The sequence below is a fragment of the Grus americana genome, chromosome 5 (genome assembly GCF_028858705.1).
Source record: "Grus americana isolate bGruAme1 chromosome 5, bGruAme1.mat, whole genome shotgun sequence".
In the NCBI taxonomy this organism is placed as follows: domain Eukaryota; kingdom Metazoa; phylum Chordata; class Aves; order Gruiformes; family Gruidae; genus Grus; species Grus americana.
The window spans coordinates 68,288,886-68,304,114 of record NC_072856.1 but is presented as its reverse complement, the minus strand read 5'-3'; the positions used below and the strand labels follow the sequence as shown (position 1 = coordinate 68,304,114).

General features: G+C 48.1%; 1 protein-coding gene across 2 annotated transcripts; it reads right to left on the bottom strand.

The window, feature by feature from the left end:
• On the bottom strand, positions 1 to 15,119 carry DNAAF2 (dynein axonemal assembly factor 2). 2 transcript variants are annotated; one of them, XR_008577187.1, is made up of 4 exons: positions 13,404 to 15,119; positions 3,662 to 3,808; positions 2,619 to 2,801; positions 1,223 to 1,358 (listed from the first exon to the last, which is right to left on the bottom strand). XR_008577187.1 is itself a non-coding variant. In XM_054825818.1 (3 exons), exons 1-3 carry the CDS (start codon positions 15,117 to 15,119, stop codon positions 786 to 788), a joined length of 2,436 nt encoding a protein of 811 aa, XP_054681793.1. In that variant the 3' UTR covers positions 1 to 785. The 2 variants fall into 2 exon arrangements, 1 of the variants encoding a protein (XP_054681793.1); XM_054825818.1 differs by lacking the exon at positions 2,619 to 2,801 and having other exon boundaries at positions 1 to 1,358.
• Between the last annotated feature and the right edge of the window lie 110 nt (positions 15,120 to 15,229).

Here is a 15,229-nt window from a genome sequence, read left to right as displayed (position 1 = left end):
GGGAACTGAAAGTTTATTATTATTATTAGATATGTTCTTTTGGTTATCGCACTTTAGAGAGATGAACTGCCCAACAGCACGCTCCTGGGGAACTTTTTTTGCAAAGTAAATCTAATCTGGATAAAGTGAATCCATTTTACAAATTGTAAATACTTAGTAGCAGACGTGCAACAAGAGAGGACGTTTTTATTGTGCAATTGAATTTGTTCGGTTGACAGACTGGGCTATGTTTGGATGCTGTGTTCTGAAGTAATGTACTAGGATGGAATACATGGTATGAACGCTGATTATTTCTAGGAAACTAATTAGAACTTCTCCGTGTAATTAGAAATTTCATTTGATTGCTAAAAATCAGTGCAAGTCTAATCCTGCAGTTATCACAAAATGAAAGGTTTGAAAAATGATGAATACAGCTCATTTCTAGGTGGACTAAACACAGCAAGTCCTGAGGGAGCCATTAGAAACAGGATACATACAAATACTCCCTGTCACATAGCAAGAGACTATGAAAGTTAAGTAAACAATAAAAACGCATTTTCTTCCACAAGCTCAAATTCACCTTCAACTGCATATTTTAAGTAAAACTATTTGAGCCCATACGTGTGATTAGAAAACTCAGACCTGAAAACTTCAAAAATTATTAACAACATAAGTATTCTAAGTTGATGTACACAAAACAGCGTCAGTAGGAAACCGTTTTCTACTCTTAGCCCTGAGGTCATAAACCAGCACGTGGAAGCCACAGTAAGCATCAAGCAACAGAAGGAAATCCCAAAATAATTAAACTAGTCCAATTCATACAGCAAAGGATTCTGAAATGCAACCGGGCAGTGCGTTACATGATCCCTAATGATCTGCACGCTCCCGTCCTGCGTGCTCACTTCTTGCAGGAGCGGGGAGGCCGGCCTGCTGTCCGAGCTGTGCTGGTTCCCCCGTGCCAATCCTGCGGGCGCAGCTGCTCCATCCCCTTCTGCTTTCGCCTGCCCCTCCAGCAGAAGCCCTGCTGCCTTTTCAGAGTCTGCGGCCGCGGCCATTTCACCTACTGTGACAGCACTTTCTAAATCTGGTTCCTTTCTCCTAGATTCGCCAGGAATCGCTGAACCGGTGTCAGAAGGTTCATGCTGCAAACAATGGTGTGAACTACAACCTACTTTTCCTATTGTTTCAGCCGTTGCAGAAGATGTGGAAGTTTTGTTGGTTTCTGTAGCACGTTCTCCTTCAGCTGTGTCAGCGGCAGTACAGTTTGTTTCTGCCTTTGTTTGGGAGTAGTCGCCGTTTGTCTTTTCGGCGAGGTTTCCTCCTGAGCTGCTAAGTGTTTGTTCTTTTCCATCACGTTCAGAATGGACTGCTTCCTGCGGCTGTTGAGAAAATAAATGAATTGTTTTTATAGTTGAAACAGACTGGGCATACAAAACCACTGTAAAGACAGGCCAAGACACCGCTTTCTCCAGCGTCTACTTCCAGAAAGACACGTCAGTATGGTGCTGAGGTTTTCCTGATCTTGTACCATGCGGCGGAATAAGCAGCAGGGAGGTGGTTTGCCTCCGGAGGGTTTCCTCTGCAATAGGAAATGCCGCCGGGCAGCTGCCAAGTGGCCACAGCCTCTGTCACAATTAACAGCAGGGAACACCTGTGATTCACCACACCCAGGCCGTTGTTTTCTAGAACTCGGGGGCCACAAAAATCAGCCAAGGGATCTAAATTCTTACTACAAGCAGTGTGTTTTAACTTTGCAATTAGGGAAATTACCATCCTGTCGTACGTGGAAGGTGTAACTGGTGAGCAAGCTGTCTTTCTCAATCGGCCTGAGTTAACCCTGGAATTGCTGCAGTTTGCCTGAACTTGAGACCCAGTGCTGTCTAAATAGCAATTTCACCATTAGCTATTGACTGCTTTAGCAAAAACCAGCTGGGAACTCGTATGTCCCCGTCAGTGGGCAGCGAGGGGCAGGCAGGCGTCTGTCCAGCAGCAGCGAGATTCACGGATTCAAAGACCAAGTTGCCCTCTCCAGCACCCAGCCCTCTCTGACCCCAAAACCACTGCTCACTCCAACAAGAAACGAAAGAAACACTACAGAGTCCTTCTCGGCACTGGATGATTCTTCCACATGAATCTGTGAATAATTTAAGATACCTTAGCTTCCCTTTCTCCGGTACCAAAACACCCATATTTGCTCTCCAACAACCTGAATTTTAATTTTTTTCGTACAATCCACACTAACTACAAAAGTTAAACCTGTCAAGTAATGCTGGAGCCGCTATCTTTAGGGTAAACTGCTCAGTCATCCAGCACGGTTCCAGAGGTCACATGCTTCGTCTGAACTTGCTTTCCAAGAAGCCATCTACACGTTCTGTTTACGGCAACAGAAGTAACCTGACTGTCCCTGCATATTATCTTTCCATTAAGAAAAGTTTCAAATTAATTTCTGATACAGTCTTTACCAAAAAATCCCAGTCGATTTGGGGGTTTTACTTCACATTTTCCTCTTTACAAAAGTAAAGTTTTGTTTTCTTCATCTGCCTACACCATAGGAAACCACCAAATATTCGAACACTTGGACAGAATAAAGAGAATGAGACCCAATTCTTCACTGACAAAATCCTCAAGGTTTTCTGTACCTGTGTGACAAGGCAGAGAGTGAAGCAGTGGCCAGGACTGAGCACCCTCTGTCCATCTTACGAAGCTCTTTCCGCTTCCCGCTCCCAGCAGCCAGGCTCTTTGCCTCTCCAGTCCCTCTTGACAGCTGGAGAGGGACTGGTGACAAGGGCAGGGAGTGACAGGACAAGGGGAATGGCCTGAAGCTGCAGGAGGGGAGATGGAGATGAGATGTGAGGCAGAAATCCTTCCCTGTGAGGGTGCTGAGGCCCTGGCACAGGGTGCCCAGAGAAGCTGTGGCTGCCCCTGGCTCCCTGGCAGTGTTCAAGGCCAGGTTGGATGGGGCTTTGGGCAACCTGGGCTAGTGGAGGGTGTCCCTGCCCATGGCAGGGGGTTGGGACTGGATGGGCTTTGAGGTCCCTTCCAACCCAAACTGTCCTGTGATTCTATGAGCCCAAGTCCCTCCAGGTAAGTTCACTTCTGGTCACCAAACATCCAGAAAGGTGTCTGTACAAAACACTGCATGGTCTAACCGTGGGCTCCAGTACAGGAGCCCAAACTCTGGGGTATTTGAAGGACATGGATTATTCACTTCTTTATTTCCATTTTAAGAACATTCTGGTTTTTATTCTGATGACATCTGCCATGATTTGTTCACAGCACATTGTCATCAGCTCTGACCTGGAAGCACTTGGGGTTCGAGCGAGGGATACTAGGTAGTTACTTAGTCATTTCTTTCTGTTAATACCAGTGAGAGATTTAGCGTGCGCATGCCGTGCTGTATTCCTGCAAGGAGAAAGCACCGTCTTTAATGACTGTATCACAGTTCTCCTCCTTCCCAATGAAATATAAGAGGTTTCAATCCCTTGGTCACATCAAATGGCACAAATGTGAACCTGTGTTTCTGAAAATTGACATTTATACTTGCAAATACACCCTACACCACAGTCTTCCCCACTGTATCAAGACAAAACAGGAACAAAGCTGTTCCGGTCAGATTTGATACGATCTTGCTGAAGTACATAAATCAGTCAGCAATACGTACTACTGCCCGAGATCTCCTTACCTTCAACCTGATTTGAATTCTGTCCTCAGTAACATCAAGCACTTCAATTAATGGCTGACTTTCCAGTGCTGATTGGGAGCAAAAGGAAGGGCATAAAACAGTGCCTAGAAATCCATCGACGTTTTCTTCACTGACAAACAATCTTTCCTAAAGAAAACAAAGAGCAGGTTATGTTCTTTTCATACTATACTTCAGCGATATCGGAGGAAGAAAGTCACTCCAAACAAAGCCAGGACAGCAATTCACAACAGAAGTTTCACAGCGCACTCACGTCTCAATGGAGAAATTCTAAGCCAGATGTTCAGAAGTAACGCGGTGGAGACCAGTGCTTAGCTCATTTAAAGTAAGGATCTGCATCCCACACAAAAATAAAAGACAAAGTTTTTTCTCTTTCGATGCATGACTAAGATATAGACTCCTGAGGAATGATTTCCACCAACATCATTCCACCGTCCTCACCTGTCTTAACATCAGGAAGGTGTTATGCTTTTATGGGTTTGTTTCAGTGTATTACTTCGGGAAAACGCAAACACCTCCTCGGACTGTCATTGCCCTCGGCCTTCAAGATCAGACCTTCTAAAGCCAAAGCTGTGAAACATGCACGGCTACATCCGTTTCACATCCATCCATGGAGGCTCCTCAGATCCCCGTTTACACAAGCATTAACACTAGTTGGAAGAAATGGAGAGGATCCACAGTTAAAGACGACAGTCTGGGACATGTTTTGAGGCCGTTAATATGCAGTTCACAAACAACGTGAAACACGTTGCTACAGGTTTAAAGATTTAAATCAGTTACAGGTAATTAAAGGTCCTAAAATATAACCTCCAGGGCCTGTTTCCTAAGAACTACAGAGCTTTCCCCGTCCTCATACTCTTCCTAAATCATCTGCTGTAGGCTGTGGGTAAGGACAGATGTTGGCACAATAAGAACAGTCTAACCTAGAGGACTGTTCTTATGTTCTGTGAATTACATTTCCTGTTTAACAATGAACTGTTCAATTGGAAATAGCAGGAAAAAGTTGCAAACTTTAAGTCATACTTTTAAATTTGTCGGACTAGTTCTACCCTCTTGTCAACCCAATGAAATTTGAATTCGATTATCACTGACATCTTGCAGACTGAGAAGCAAAAAGGCGATTCAGCACATTTTTGGCCCCCTGTGGATGTAGCCTTATGCACAGCCAGATGCCGCACTGTGTCTAAGGTACAAAGTTTAACTGTCATCTTGAAAAAAAAATTCTGTGTGGGAAAAATAAAACAGCGTCCTATTTTTTTTTCACTATTTAAATCAGAAATCACAATATGGAAAGCCATAACATACCTATTGTTGGTTTTCAAAACCAGAGGATTGAATTCATTTTCCATCCAGAAAGATTACAATCCAGGCAAGCATCCAATATCGGATGCTGAGACAGTTTGTGGAAAGATTAAACTACAGCAGGGTTGCCCTGAGAGAAAACCCTCTGGTAACACACCTACTTCTTGCATTTTTGTATACAAAGCCTCAAGTTCTCATTCCCTCACGTTGCATCCTTTCTTGCCTGCCAGAGAGGGACCTGCCAGTGCTTTAGGCTTGTAGAAATATTCTGCAGAGTTCAAAAGAAGGCAAGGAGTACAGACACAAAATCTGCGCAGCATCGAAACTCCCACAAGCTCACGAACTAGATCACCGGCAAGGCCTTGGGCAGCACAGGAGACACATTTCCACCTCCGCCAAGTATCGCTTTGCCCACGCATCACAGACAGAACAGCTCAGCTTCCCTTCCGTGGGGTTTTCGGCACGCTGCCAAGCGCGATGGTGGATCAGCCCGTCCTGGCATGCTGCCTTCGTTTCGAAGGAAGGTGCAGCAGAGCACCCTCTGCTCCAGCACGACGACTCTCCTCACCCAGCTGAGAAATTTAAGTCACCTGCCAGTAATTCACCTTTAGCTGCCACCTCCACTCCTTCGCACCCCAGGTTTTCATTTTAAGGGCAAGAACGTTTTCCTAAAAGATGGAGACTCGCAATTTGAGTGAAGATTAAAAAAAAAAAAAGGACCAGTGTTTGTTACTGGTTTTCCTCCAAAATAACTGCTACGAGATCTCCACATCTCAGCACCCCTTTGGGATAAGAACCACCATGGGTTTCAGGTCTCCGCAATCTTGCTTCGATTCTCTGCTTTCTCCCAGACTGCTATGACTCTGAGTAAGTCTTTTTGCCTCCATTTTTCTGATATAAAATGGGGAAAACAATCTTTTTTCCATCTGAACCTGCATTTGTTTTGTCTAGTGAGAGCTGAAGCCTTTTGTGAAAGGACTCTCTTACTGTGCATTTCTGCTCTTAAAGTTGGTGCCTGACCGTGCTCACGTCCATAAGCAGCTTTAACAATGGAAAGAAACAACAGGTACAGGAATTGGGAGAGAGTTTGAAAAGCCAACAGGTAATGAAAAGTTTTCTGTTATGTCAAAATACAGCAAATCACATCCTCAGATCACTTTGAAGTGACTTTAACCACAGGGTCACTTGCAGATGCTGCAGAGCCAAAGTCAGTGCCATGGAGAAACCGCAGCGGTGGCAAACGGAGCGCTCTGCAGCGGGGCTCAGCACCCGCCATCCCAGGAAAACGCAGGAACCATTTCATGGAAGCACTTCTGAAATAGCAGGAGACAGTTTACAGGCAGCAAAGCAGAGATTCTACAAAGAAAACCGGGAGGACCCTTATGAGTGAACGTGAGGTTGAGAGCTCCACGGAGAAACTGCCTGCCCAGGTCAGGGGTGCGAGTGCCAGCGCTGTGTGTCAATCATGGCTACGAGAGGAGAGCGACAGCCATGCGTCCTCAATGCAAATACAACCTTGCACTTTGGCAGCAAACCCAATAAATCTTTCTGAAAGTTTTCTCCCTGATTAAAAGCCAAATCGTTTGGTTTCTTCACAGAAAATACTGTTAAAAAAGAAAAACTGAATGGACGGTTTATTGATCAGTACTTTACACGAGGATAAAAAGTAACTGCTCGTGACGATGTTCCTATCATTTTCACTAATTACTATAAACCAATTTTACCAGGTTTCATAGCAGCTCAGCACTGTATTCCCAAATCACTACACTTAACATTTCACAGTATTTAAAATTTTATCACAGCATTACCCAGTGGCCTGCCATAGATCACAGTCCCTGGTGCTGTACGCACAAGCAATGCTGTTTGTTATCAAAACAATGATTATCATTAGCCTGTTCAGACAGCAAGCGACTGTAATTCAGACTTTGCATTCACCGTGAGTATATACCGAGGCATTTATATTACTGCAGATGTTATCAAAGCACAGACCTTGAAAAAAAGGATTCAGGAATTTATTTTAAAGCCTGTTTGCTCTGGCTTGGAAGAGCAGCAGAGGACAACCATCTGCAGATGATTTCAATGACCCTGTAAAATAATTCTTCAGTTTAAACAGTTTATTTTTTTATACTCTCTTAGCAACTTAGAATTAAATTTGTTTTTCCCTGCACATACTGTCATCTGCTGTTTGGTACACATTCATTTTTCCCTGTGACTAAACTTGAGACCAAATTAACATAAACATTCGCAGGAATGACTTTGGTTTCCAGAACGCTTCATCATTCGAAACCGTCCTTGTATCGCACAGCACTGACAGCGCATAGCAGCAGCGACTGCAACACCAGCAGACGCAGCACAAAGCCAGTCGCCCCATGGCTGTCCTTAACACTCAGATACAGTTTGTTCGCCATTACTTTATCCAAACTTGTACCCAGTCACCATCCAGAGTCACCTCCCACACAGGCTGTAACAGTTTTAAAAACGGAAGAGATTTCAGGCTTAAATGATTTCCATGGCTTCTGTAATGAGAAGCTGATGCCAATATGAAAAGGGACTTGGATCTAGGGATCTCGTGGCCTCTCGGTTTGTACATCCCATTGCAAACCAGCTCAGCACAAGAATTTGAAGCTCAAAGTTTTGGTGAATGAAAGTACCTGTTCTGGGGGTGAAAACTTTTATAAGGTATTCATGACTGCAAAGATGAAATAGCTCAAAAGAAGCTTTCATGAGCTTCATCAGCAGGTTAATAACGTTTCCTGACATAACTGTTTTGTGTAAGTACATTATTGCCATAATGCATCTACCAATTAAAGGCTATTCAGAAATTAGTTTGTTTTATAGCAGAAGCAAGCTAATTCTGTTTCTTAATATAGTTTGGGAAAGAGATAACTTTGAAAATAATCAAACAATAAGTTTGTTCTGTTCTCCTTTCCTGTCCTCCTCTGACCTCCCAAAAAACTTGCCAAGAGTCCTGAAATGCTGAGCACAGAATTAATAGAACCAAAAATAAACTGTTGAAGGATTAAACACAACGGTCCCAGTTTCTAGCATCATCCTCTAAGAAGTGCCCCCAACTATTATATTAACCCTTTCTAGTAGCTTGGAAGTTGAAAATTACAACCCTGACTTTCGAAAAAAGCATGTAACACCACTCAAAATAGCTTGGCACGAGGGGCAAACCCTAGATGCAGCAGTACAGCTAGCCGCACTGCCCCAGCCAGCTGAGGTCCAGCACCTCTGTTTGGACTTGCGAGCATACCGCAGCATCCATGCAGCTCTCGGGTACAGATTTCTCCCTGAAAGGTGGCACAGGCTTAAAATGTCAATGCATCTTATACTTCCCAACACGGCTCTCAAGGTTTCATGCTTGGCTGACTCTCACACCAAGAAATTCATTTATCCACAAAAGCCCAGCTCTGAGATCAGGGAGCACAAGGACAGCCCCAGGCAGCGTGCCCAGGGGAGCATATCTAGCCCGTGGCTCTCAGTGCCGGGAACAACGTAGCCCTGCCACCCACAGATGATTTCTTTTCCAGGGAATACGTGGCCTCTCAGCAGCCCCATGCCAGGCGCGTGTCCAGCATGGCTGGAGAGCACGAGGTCTGCCTGGGTGCAACGGATCCGACAGCACATACAAGACAAATACAGTCTTCAACGAGACAACAAGAGGATTAGTTACAAGGACTGACAGTCCCTCTGTTGTAAAGACAACTAAAAATATTGCTCCCATGGGGGTTTTTGTGCAAAGCGGTCATAGCGGGTGTTTGTCTTGCAGGAGCTGCCCCACAGCATACCTGTTGCCAAAGTAGCAGACAAAAGTCCAAGGGTTAGGAAACAACACGTGACAGTAGGTACGTGCAGCAAGCAGAGCTCACAGGGCTTCAGCGTTATTTCCCAGCTGCTTTCTGAAGGAAAAAGCAGCAAGAGCTTCGAAAGGACCTCCTTCACAAGGCACTGGTGGCTGTGCCAAGCAGAAAAATCACACCTCTTTTTTTATGCTCAGTAACACATCCGTCTAAAACATTTCTCCATGAAGGCATCAGCATTCACACAGAAGTTAAACAAAGCTTTCGTATCGCTATGCAATTCCCTTTTACATACCTGTGTTGAGTAATCCTCACAAACAGTGCAACTCCTGATTAGCTCATGGTTTGAATGAAGCATTAATGTTTTGTATAATATTTTTCATACTGTAAATGTTAAAAACCCCATAATCTCAAGGCATAGTAAAGCAGAGGAAACACTGCTTGCTCCCGGCTGTTCTCTGGAGCCCCATGGGGGTTTACCCAAGTCAAATCTAAATATTCTCCATAACAGAACACAGGCTTTTATAATAAAAGGGATAGGCTGACTGCAGTGATTCCCTCTACAGGGAGGGGACCCCAGGAGGGAAGCGCCAACCAAGAGAGCGAGCACGCATCCTCTGAACAAAGTCATTTCAGTCCACGGAGAAGGGCAGGAAGGGTGTGGATCAGCATGACAGGGAATTATTACTTTAACCAATCTTTTTCCAATCACATGAAAATCAGCACACATGACCCCAAAACCGCAGGCAGAATTAATTATCTACCAAACGTGTTTCACATGCTAGTATAACTAAACCTCCAAGTCTCAGTAGTTCAGATACACCCACCAGAAAACTGGTTTTTATTTCTGTTAAGAACTGAGCATTTAACCCTGAGAGACCAAACATTACACGGTGGTGCTTTACAAAGGCATGATTTCAGTAATTTCCCAACTTCAGCTCTGCCATAAACCAGGACATTCTGGGACATGTTGTTCTCGGAAACCTTGCCTGGCAGGCTTACAAATGTTATTAATGGTTATTGAACTCTCAATCATTCTTTTTTCATCATTTACTTCCCAGGCTCTGTTGTCTTAAAATGAAGGGGGACTCTCTGACACAGGAGTTTTCCTAGGCCTGAGGATTTAAACAAATGGAAGTGAGAAATGTTGAAGGCACTAGTGGATGAACTGCGATAGAGAGCAATGGAGGGACAGAGCCCACAGCTGGTCCTTGAGGCAGAGAGCAGACAGTGATTCTGGCAGCGGGGAAGCCAGGCAACTTCCTCAGGTCATGGGTCCCTCTTGCCCTGGAAAAACAGGGCCTGGAGCCAGCCCGGCAGGAAGATCAATGCCGTGTGGTCTCTGGGGCAGCGACTGAGCACAAGGCTGGGGACAAAAGATAACTTTTAAACCCCTGAAATACGTGACTCCGGTCCACAAAGTCCAAAGTTACAGGATCTTTATCTATAGGATTTCTGCTCACCATGACAAGTGTGTGGATGTTAAGGTTTAGTCAAGGAGCAAAACTACTCCGAGAGAAAGAGAAGCAACGGCTGCAACCGCTGATAAAAAGTTAGCAGAGAGCTGACTATCAATCATATGGGAAAGCAGTAAAACCAAAGCAACATCAAGAGCTACCAAAAGAAGGAATTCTTGCAATGACACAGTTAAAGTCCGGGGAGGACTGTTGCACTGTAAAGACTTGCTCAAAATAAGCACTTGCTGGGGTGGGAATTCAGACTGCTCAGCATCTATGGAAACTGAGCTCTAAATATATCGTCTTTCAGCACAGGGATTCAAACCTATCTGACTACAAAAGGAAAACCAGTCCTTGAAATTCTGTTTCAAGAACGGTATCCTAAGGACAAGTTCAACACACTCTTCTACCAATATCTGTATTGGACCAATTTCCAACAAGAAAGGCGGCCAGTGCGGTAAGAGGAACATCACAAGCACACAAGGCTGGACTGTGCAATTACCAGCACCGTTATCGTACATGTTGATCTGGGCAGAGGCCCACAGGCAATCGAAATCAAGCGATACACGCTGCACTACATCACAGTCCAGGGACAAGGATGCCGATGAGATGCGTTCTGTTCATGCAGTGAACAATTACCGTAACACATTTTCCCGGCTGTTTGGCAAGTTAATGGGAGATAATTACACAGGCAGCCTAACGGGGTCCTGTAACAGCCACTGTGGCACGAGCCGTCGCCGAGTCGGGCAGATTTCTGAAGTTAACTAACTCGGCGAGGAATCTGCTCCCTGACACACCACAGAAACCCTTGGTCTCTGGCAAGAAGCAACTTCCCAGAAGACAGCAGAATAGGAATTTCATATCTGTAACAAAACACCAGCCTCTCTTTTTGCCATGTACTATCCTCTGGCAACTGTGGGAGAAGAGATTACACACAAGTAGACAGCAGTGCGACTGGGAGGTGCAGGATAAAATTCCTGCTCGCCTGGGCTGCCGAAAGCTCCCTAAAGTCATTAAACACAGCGCTGCTGCTGTGTGCATTCCTAAAACACTCTTCTATGACTGATGTAACTCCTTGCAGATCTCAATGCAAGAACCGTAGCTCTGATTTATACAAAGAGATGCAAAGCAGAAAAACACCAGAGATGACAGCAGACAAACGGAAGAAATCAACGTAAGTAGAAGAGAAGCTACCATGAGCAAATAGTTAATGGACAGAAGACAGCATATAATGGTAGCTCTAATTAAATATTAATTTTTCTCACTTCACTCTGAGTGAAGGCAGCTATCAGTGCTGGCACAGGCACTTTTGGGAAATAGCATAGTTAGAAGAAAGAAAACAGAACAAATGACTTCAGACTATTTCAGCTGCTTCAATTTGCAAGGCCTGTATCCAAAAGAACTCCAGAAGAAATCAATCGTTTTTAGCCTGCTACATGAATGAATAGCTAGGAGGCCTATGACTAATGCCAAATCTCCTCCTGCTACTCCACCCAAAACATTTTGCAATACATAATAAATTCAGCACATTCAAAGATTTTTTAACTCACAAAAATGTAATATTGACCAAAATCCCATTACTGCATGCCCTTTTAACAATTTACTCGAAAGATGTTCCTCCAATCACAATAACAAATGCACATACCAACTGCTTTCAATCATTACACAGAGATCAAAGCACACAGAAATGTCCATCAATCACAGTACTAAAGAGATACTGCAGCAGAATTTCCTGTTCCCAAACTGAATTTTCAGCTAGAGTCACAGAAAGCTGTTGTTTTCCCTGAAAACCCGCGGTTAGGCCTACACGCCATAAAACAAGCAAGCACACAGACACACATTGATGGATATTCAGACTATCTGAAAAAACGGATACAACGCCTGTAGCTCCTACCCCATGCCTTCTGTACCTATACAGAGAAGGGCAGTAGTTTGCATGATGGCTTATTTGACATCACATCGGCACCCAGTACTTGATCACACCAATTAACAGTAGCGCCAAATGTTTTGCGGCCCCACTTGCACAGACGTGCAGGCTCCTGATCCGGTAAAAGCAAAGGAAACGCACAGCATAGGTGGTTCGCAATAAATTCATCATCTTCGATACTTACCTGAAATGATCAGCTCCTCCTTCTGAGGAGTTGCTATTACAGAAAAGGTATGCAGCCTGCTAAATGGGAAATAAAATGTGACGATTCAGCTGCACATATACTAACTGGATAAATATCTTTCAGAATCTTGCAGCATTTTCTAACTGTAGAGATGGAGCAATTAGGATACTCCAAGCCACTGCCCCAGTGGATATACTTTAAGCCTGCTGGTTTTCTGGACTTGCACTCCCACAGTGACCCAACCTGCAAAGTATTTTATTGTTCTAAAACAAAGACAATCTCAAAAATCATGTGGCTGAAGCACTGAGCATCCCTTCGCAGGGACACTGCCAGTTCTCGGCAAGCGTGCCAACCTCCTCCCGCCACAGCGAGCATCACTGCCTAATGACCCATAAAATAATAAAACATCTAAACTAGAATCCTATCCAGACTGGTAAGAAGATGAAGAACTAGCCCAGAAAAATGGCAATCGACAGCAGTTCACAGCTGCTCTTCGCTGTACTGCTCTCGCTGAACTAATAAAGGGTGTTCCTGTGGCTGTAAATGGGAGTTCTGTCCTGAAATACAGCCACAGGTACACTCACTCCACACACCTGCATTTCACAACACTCTGTGCATGTGTGTGTAGGTCTGGTGTATTATAGACATCTCCTTTCTTCAGGTGAATAGGCTGCATGAGCAGCTTACATGGTCTGATACTAAGGACACAGGGCAGGCTCCATTTGCATTCATCATAATTTCCCTTAGAAAAAAATCAGCGCGGGAGGTAGAAGTCATTTCAATTCCAAGGACGAATATGTCAGCTTTGCAATGTGACCTTCGTACTGCTCATACAAGACTAGCGCTAATTAGATTGTTCCACTTACATCTGGTAACGGCTCTCTGAGGGAAGCAGCTTCCATCACTACCAACTTCTGAACTCAGACCGATAACCTAACAGTTCCCCAAGACATCATTCATAAACGAATCCAAACAGAAGTCACGCACTGCAGGGAAGCAGTGGCACTCTGGGGAGCGTGACGCACCAACCCTGCCATTTCAAAGCTGTTACCTGCAGAGCGGAGGCATCAAGGCCGAAGCAGAACTTCTCCCAGGGCCCGGTGCTGCCGGGGGCCTTGGCAAGCCCAACAGCAGCGTTGTGGGCAGAGACGCTAACGCTGGTCTCGGGGGACGCCAGCCTGTTTGCGGGAGGAAACTGTAAGAAGAGGGCATAGGTGCCAGCGTCACTGGAGAAGCGGAGGTGGTAGTGGTTCGTGCCCACAGCCCCACTGAGGCTCTGGGGCAGGATGCCAGGCACATGCAGGAGCAGGGTGAGGGAGGCCTCGTCCTGCCGGCACTGGAAGGGAGGGCACACGGCGGCCTCGGGGCTGCCAGAGCCCTGGGGAAGAGCCATGTCACCAGCGCTGCTCTCTGCCGCTGGCGAGGCCTGGCTCTCGGGAGGGCACAGAGTGGCGTCCCCGCCGAGGCCGCTCGTTGTGGCCGGCTCGGGGCTGGCGCTCGGAGCGGGGGAAGCGGCGCCGGAGCGGGGCGGCGGCGGGTCGCTGCCCGCGGGTGGATCCGCGGGGTGCTCGGCAGATTCCCCGCCGCCACACGTGCTCCGGGCCGCGCCGCCTCCGCCGGGGCCCGGGGGAGGAGCCGCCCTGCTGCCCCCCTCAGCTGCCGGCGGCTCGCCCAGCCCCTCCGCACCGGGCTCGGCCTCCTGTAGCCGCTCCCCGCCCGGGCCTAGCTGTTCCTGCGGGCCAGGCCGCGGCACCACTGGCAGCGTGACCACGAGCTGCCGCTGGGCCTTGTTGAAGGCGGCCCGCCCGCGGCTCTCGTCCACGTCGTAGGGGAGGCGGAGGCGCAGGCGATAGGCGGGACGCTGCGAGTCGAGGCGCAGCTCCCGGCCGCGGATCTCCAGGGCGGCCTGGGCGGCGGAGCGTAGCAGCGGCAGCTCCACCGTCACCACCAGCTCCCGCGGCACCGGGCTGGGCGCCGAGTCGCGACAGCACCGGTGGTCCTGCAGGTCCACGTAGGAGCGGTGCCGGATGCTCCAGCGCGGTGTGGTGGGGCCACCGGGCCGAGCCGCCGGGGGGTCGGCTGGTGGCGGCGGCGGCGGCGCGGCGGCGGGCGGAAAGGGGAAGGGCGGCAGCGGGGAGTCGCCGGCGGCGGGCGGCGGCGGGGCGCCGCCGGGCAGCGGGGTGCGGATGACGGGCGCCTGCGGGACGCCCTTGTACTTGGAGCCGCGGAGGACGGCGGCGTTGGCGCGGTCGAGTTGCACGGCGCAGTGGCGCTCCACGGCGTCTAGCGCCGTGTCGCTGAGCAGGCGGCGGAAGCGGGGGCTGCGGGCGGCCAGGCGGAGCGCCGCCGGGTGGAAAACCACGTCGTAGACCAGGCGGCGGTGGCCGCCGCGGCCCAGCTCCTCACGGCCCGGTGCCAGGCTGTAGGGCAGGGCCCAGCGCTGGCCGCCGGGCTCGGCGCGGGCCTGGGGCACCCCGACGTGCGGGTTGCTGCAGACGTTGAGGTAGCAGCGGCGGGAGCCGGCCTGGCTGGTGCGCAGCACGTAGCCCGCCGCGGGGTGGACGAAACGGACCTCGACGCCGCGTTCCCGCTCCAGAGCCGCCACCTCCTCCTCGTACAGCCGTCGCTGTTCCGGGTCGGCCAGCTCCGCCGCATACTCGGCGAAGAGCGCCCGGAACTGCTCGTCGCGGAAGGCCCGTTGGAGCCGCTCCGCCTCTTCGGCGCTGAGCTCCAGCTCCTCTAGCCGCCCCGCGCCCGCCATGGCCATGGCCCCGGCCCGGCCACCGGCGTTGCTGTGGAGACATCAAACAAGATGGCGGCTGAGGCGCGGTTGTGCTCGTTGCTATGGTGATAGTAAACAAGATGGCGGCGCTTGAC

Excerpts from the sequence above, each read along its gene's own strand:
- DNAAF2 (XM_054825818.1), bottom strand. The coding sequence starts at position 15,119 with ATGGCCATGGCGGGCGCGGGGCGGCTAGAGGAGCTGGAGCTCAGCGCC. Across the intron at positions 3,809-13,403 it reads TTGATGCCTCCGCTCTGCAG|GAAAGATTGTTTGTCAGTGA; the intron begins GTAACAGCTTTG and ends TGTTTTCTTTAG. Across the intron at positions 1,359-3,661 it reads GAATTCAAATCAGGTTGAAG|CCGCAGGAAGCAGTCCATTC; the intron begins GTAAGGAGATCT and ends TTTTCTCAACAG.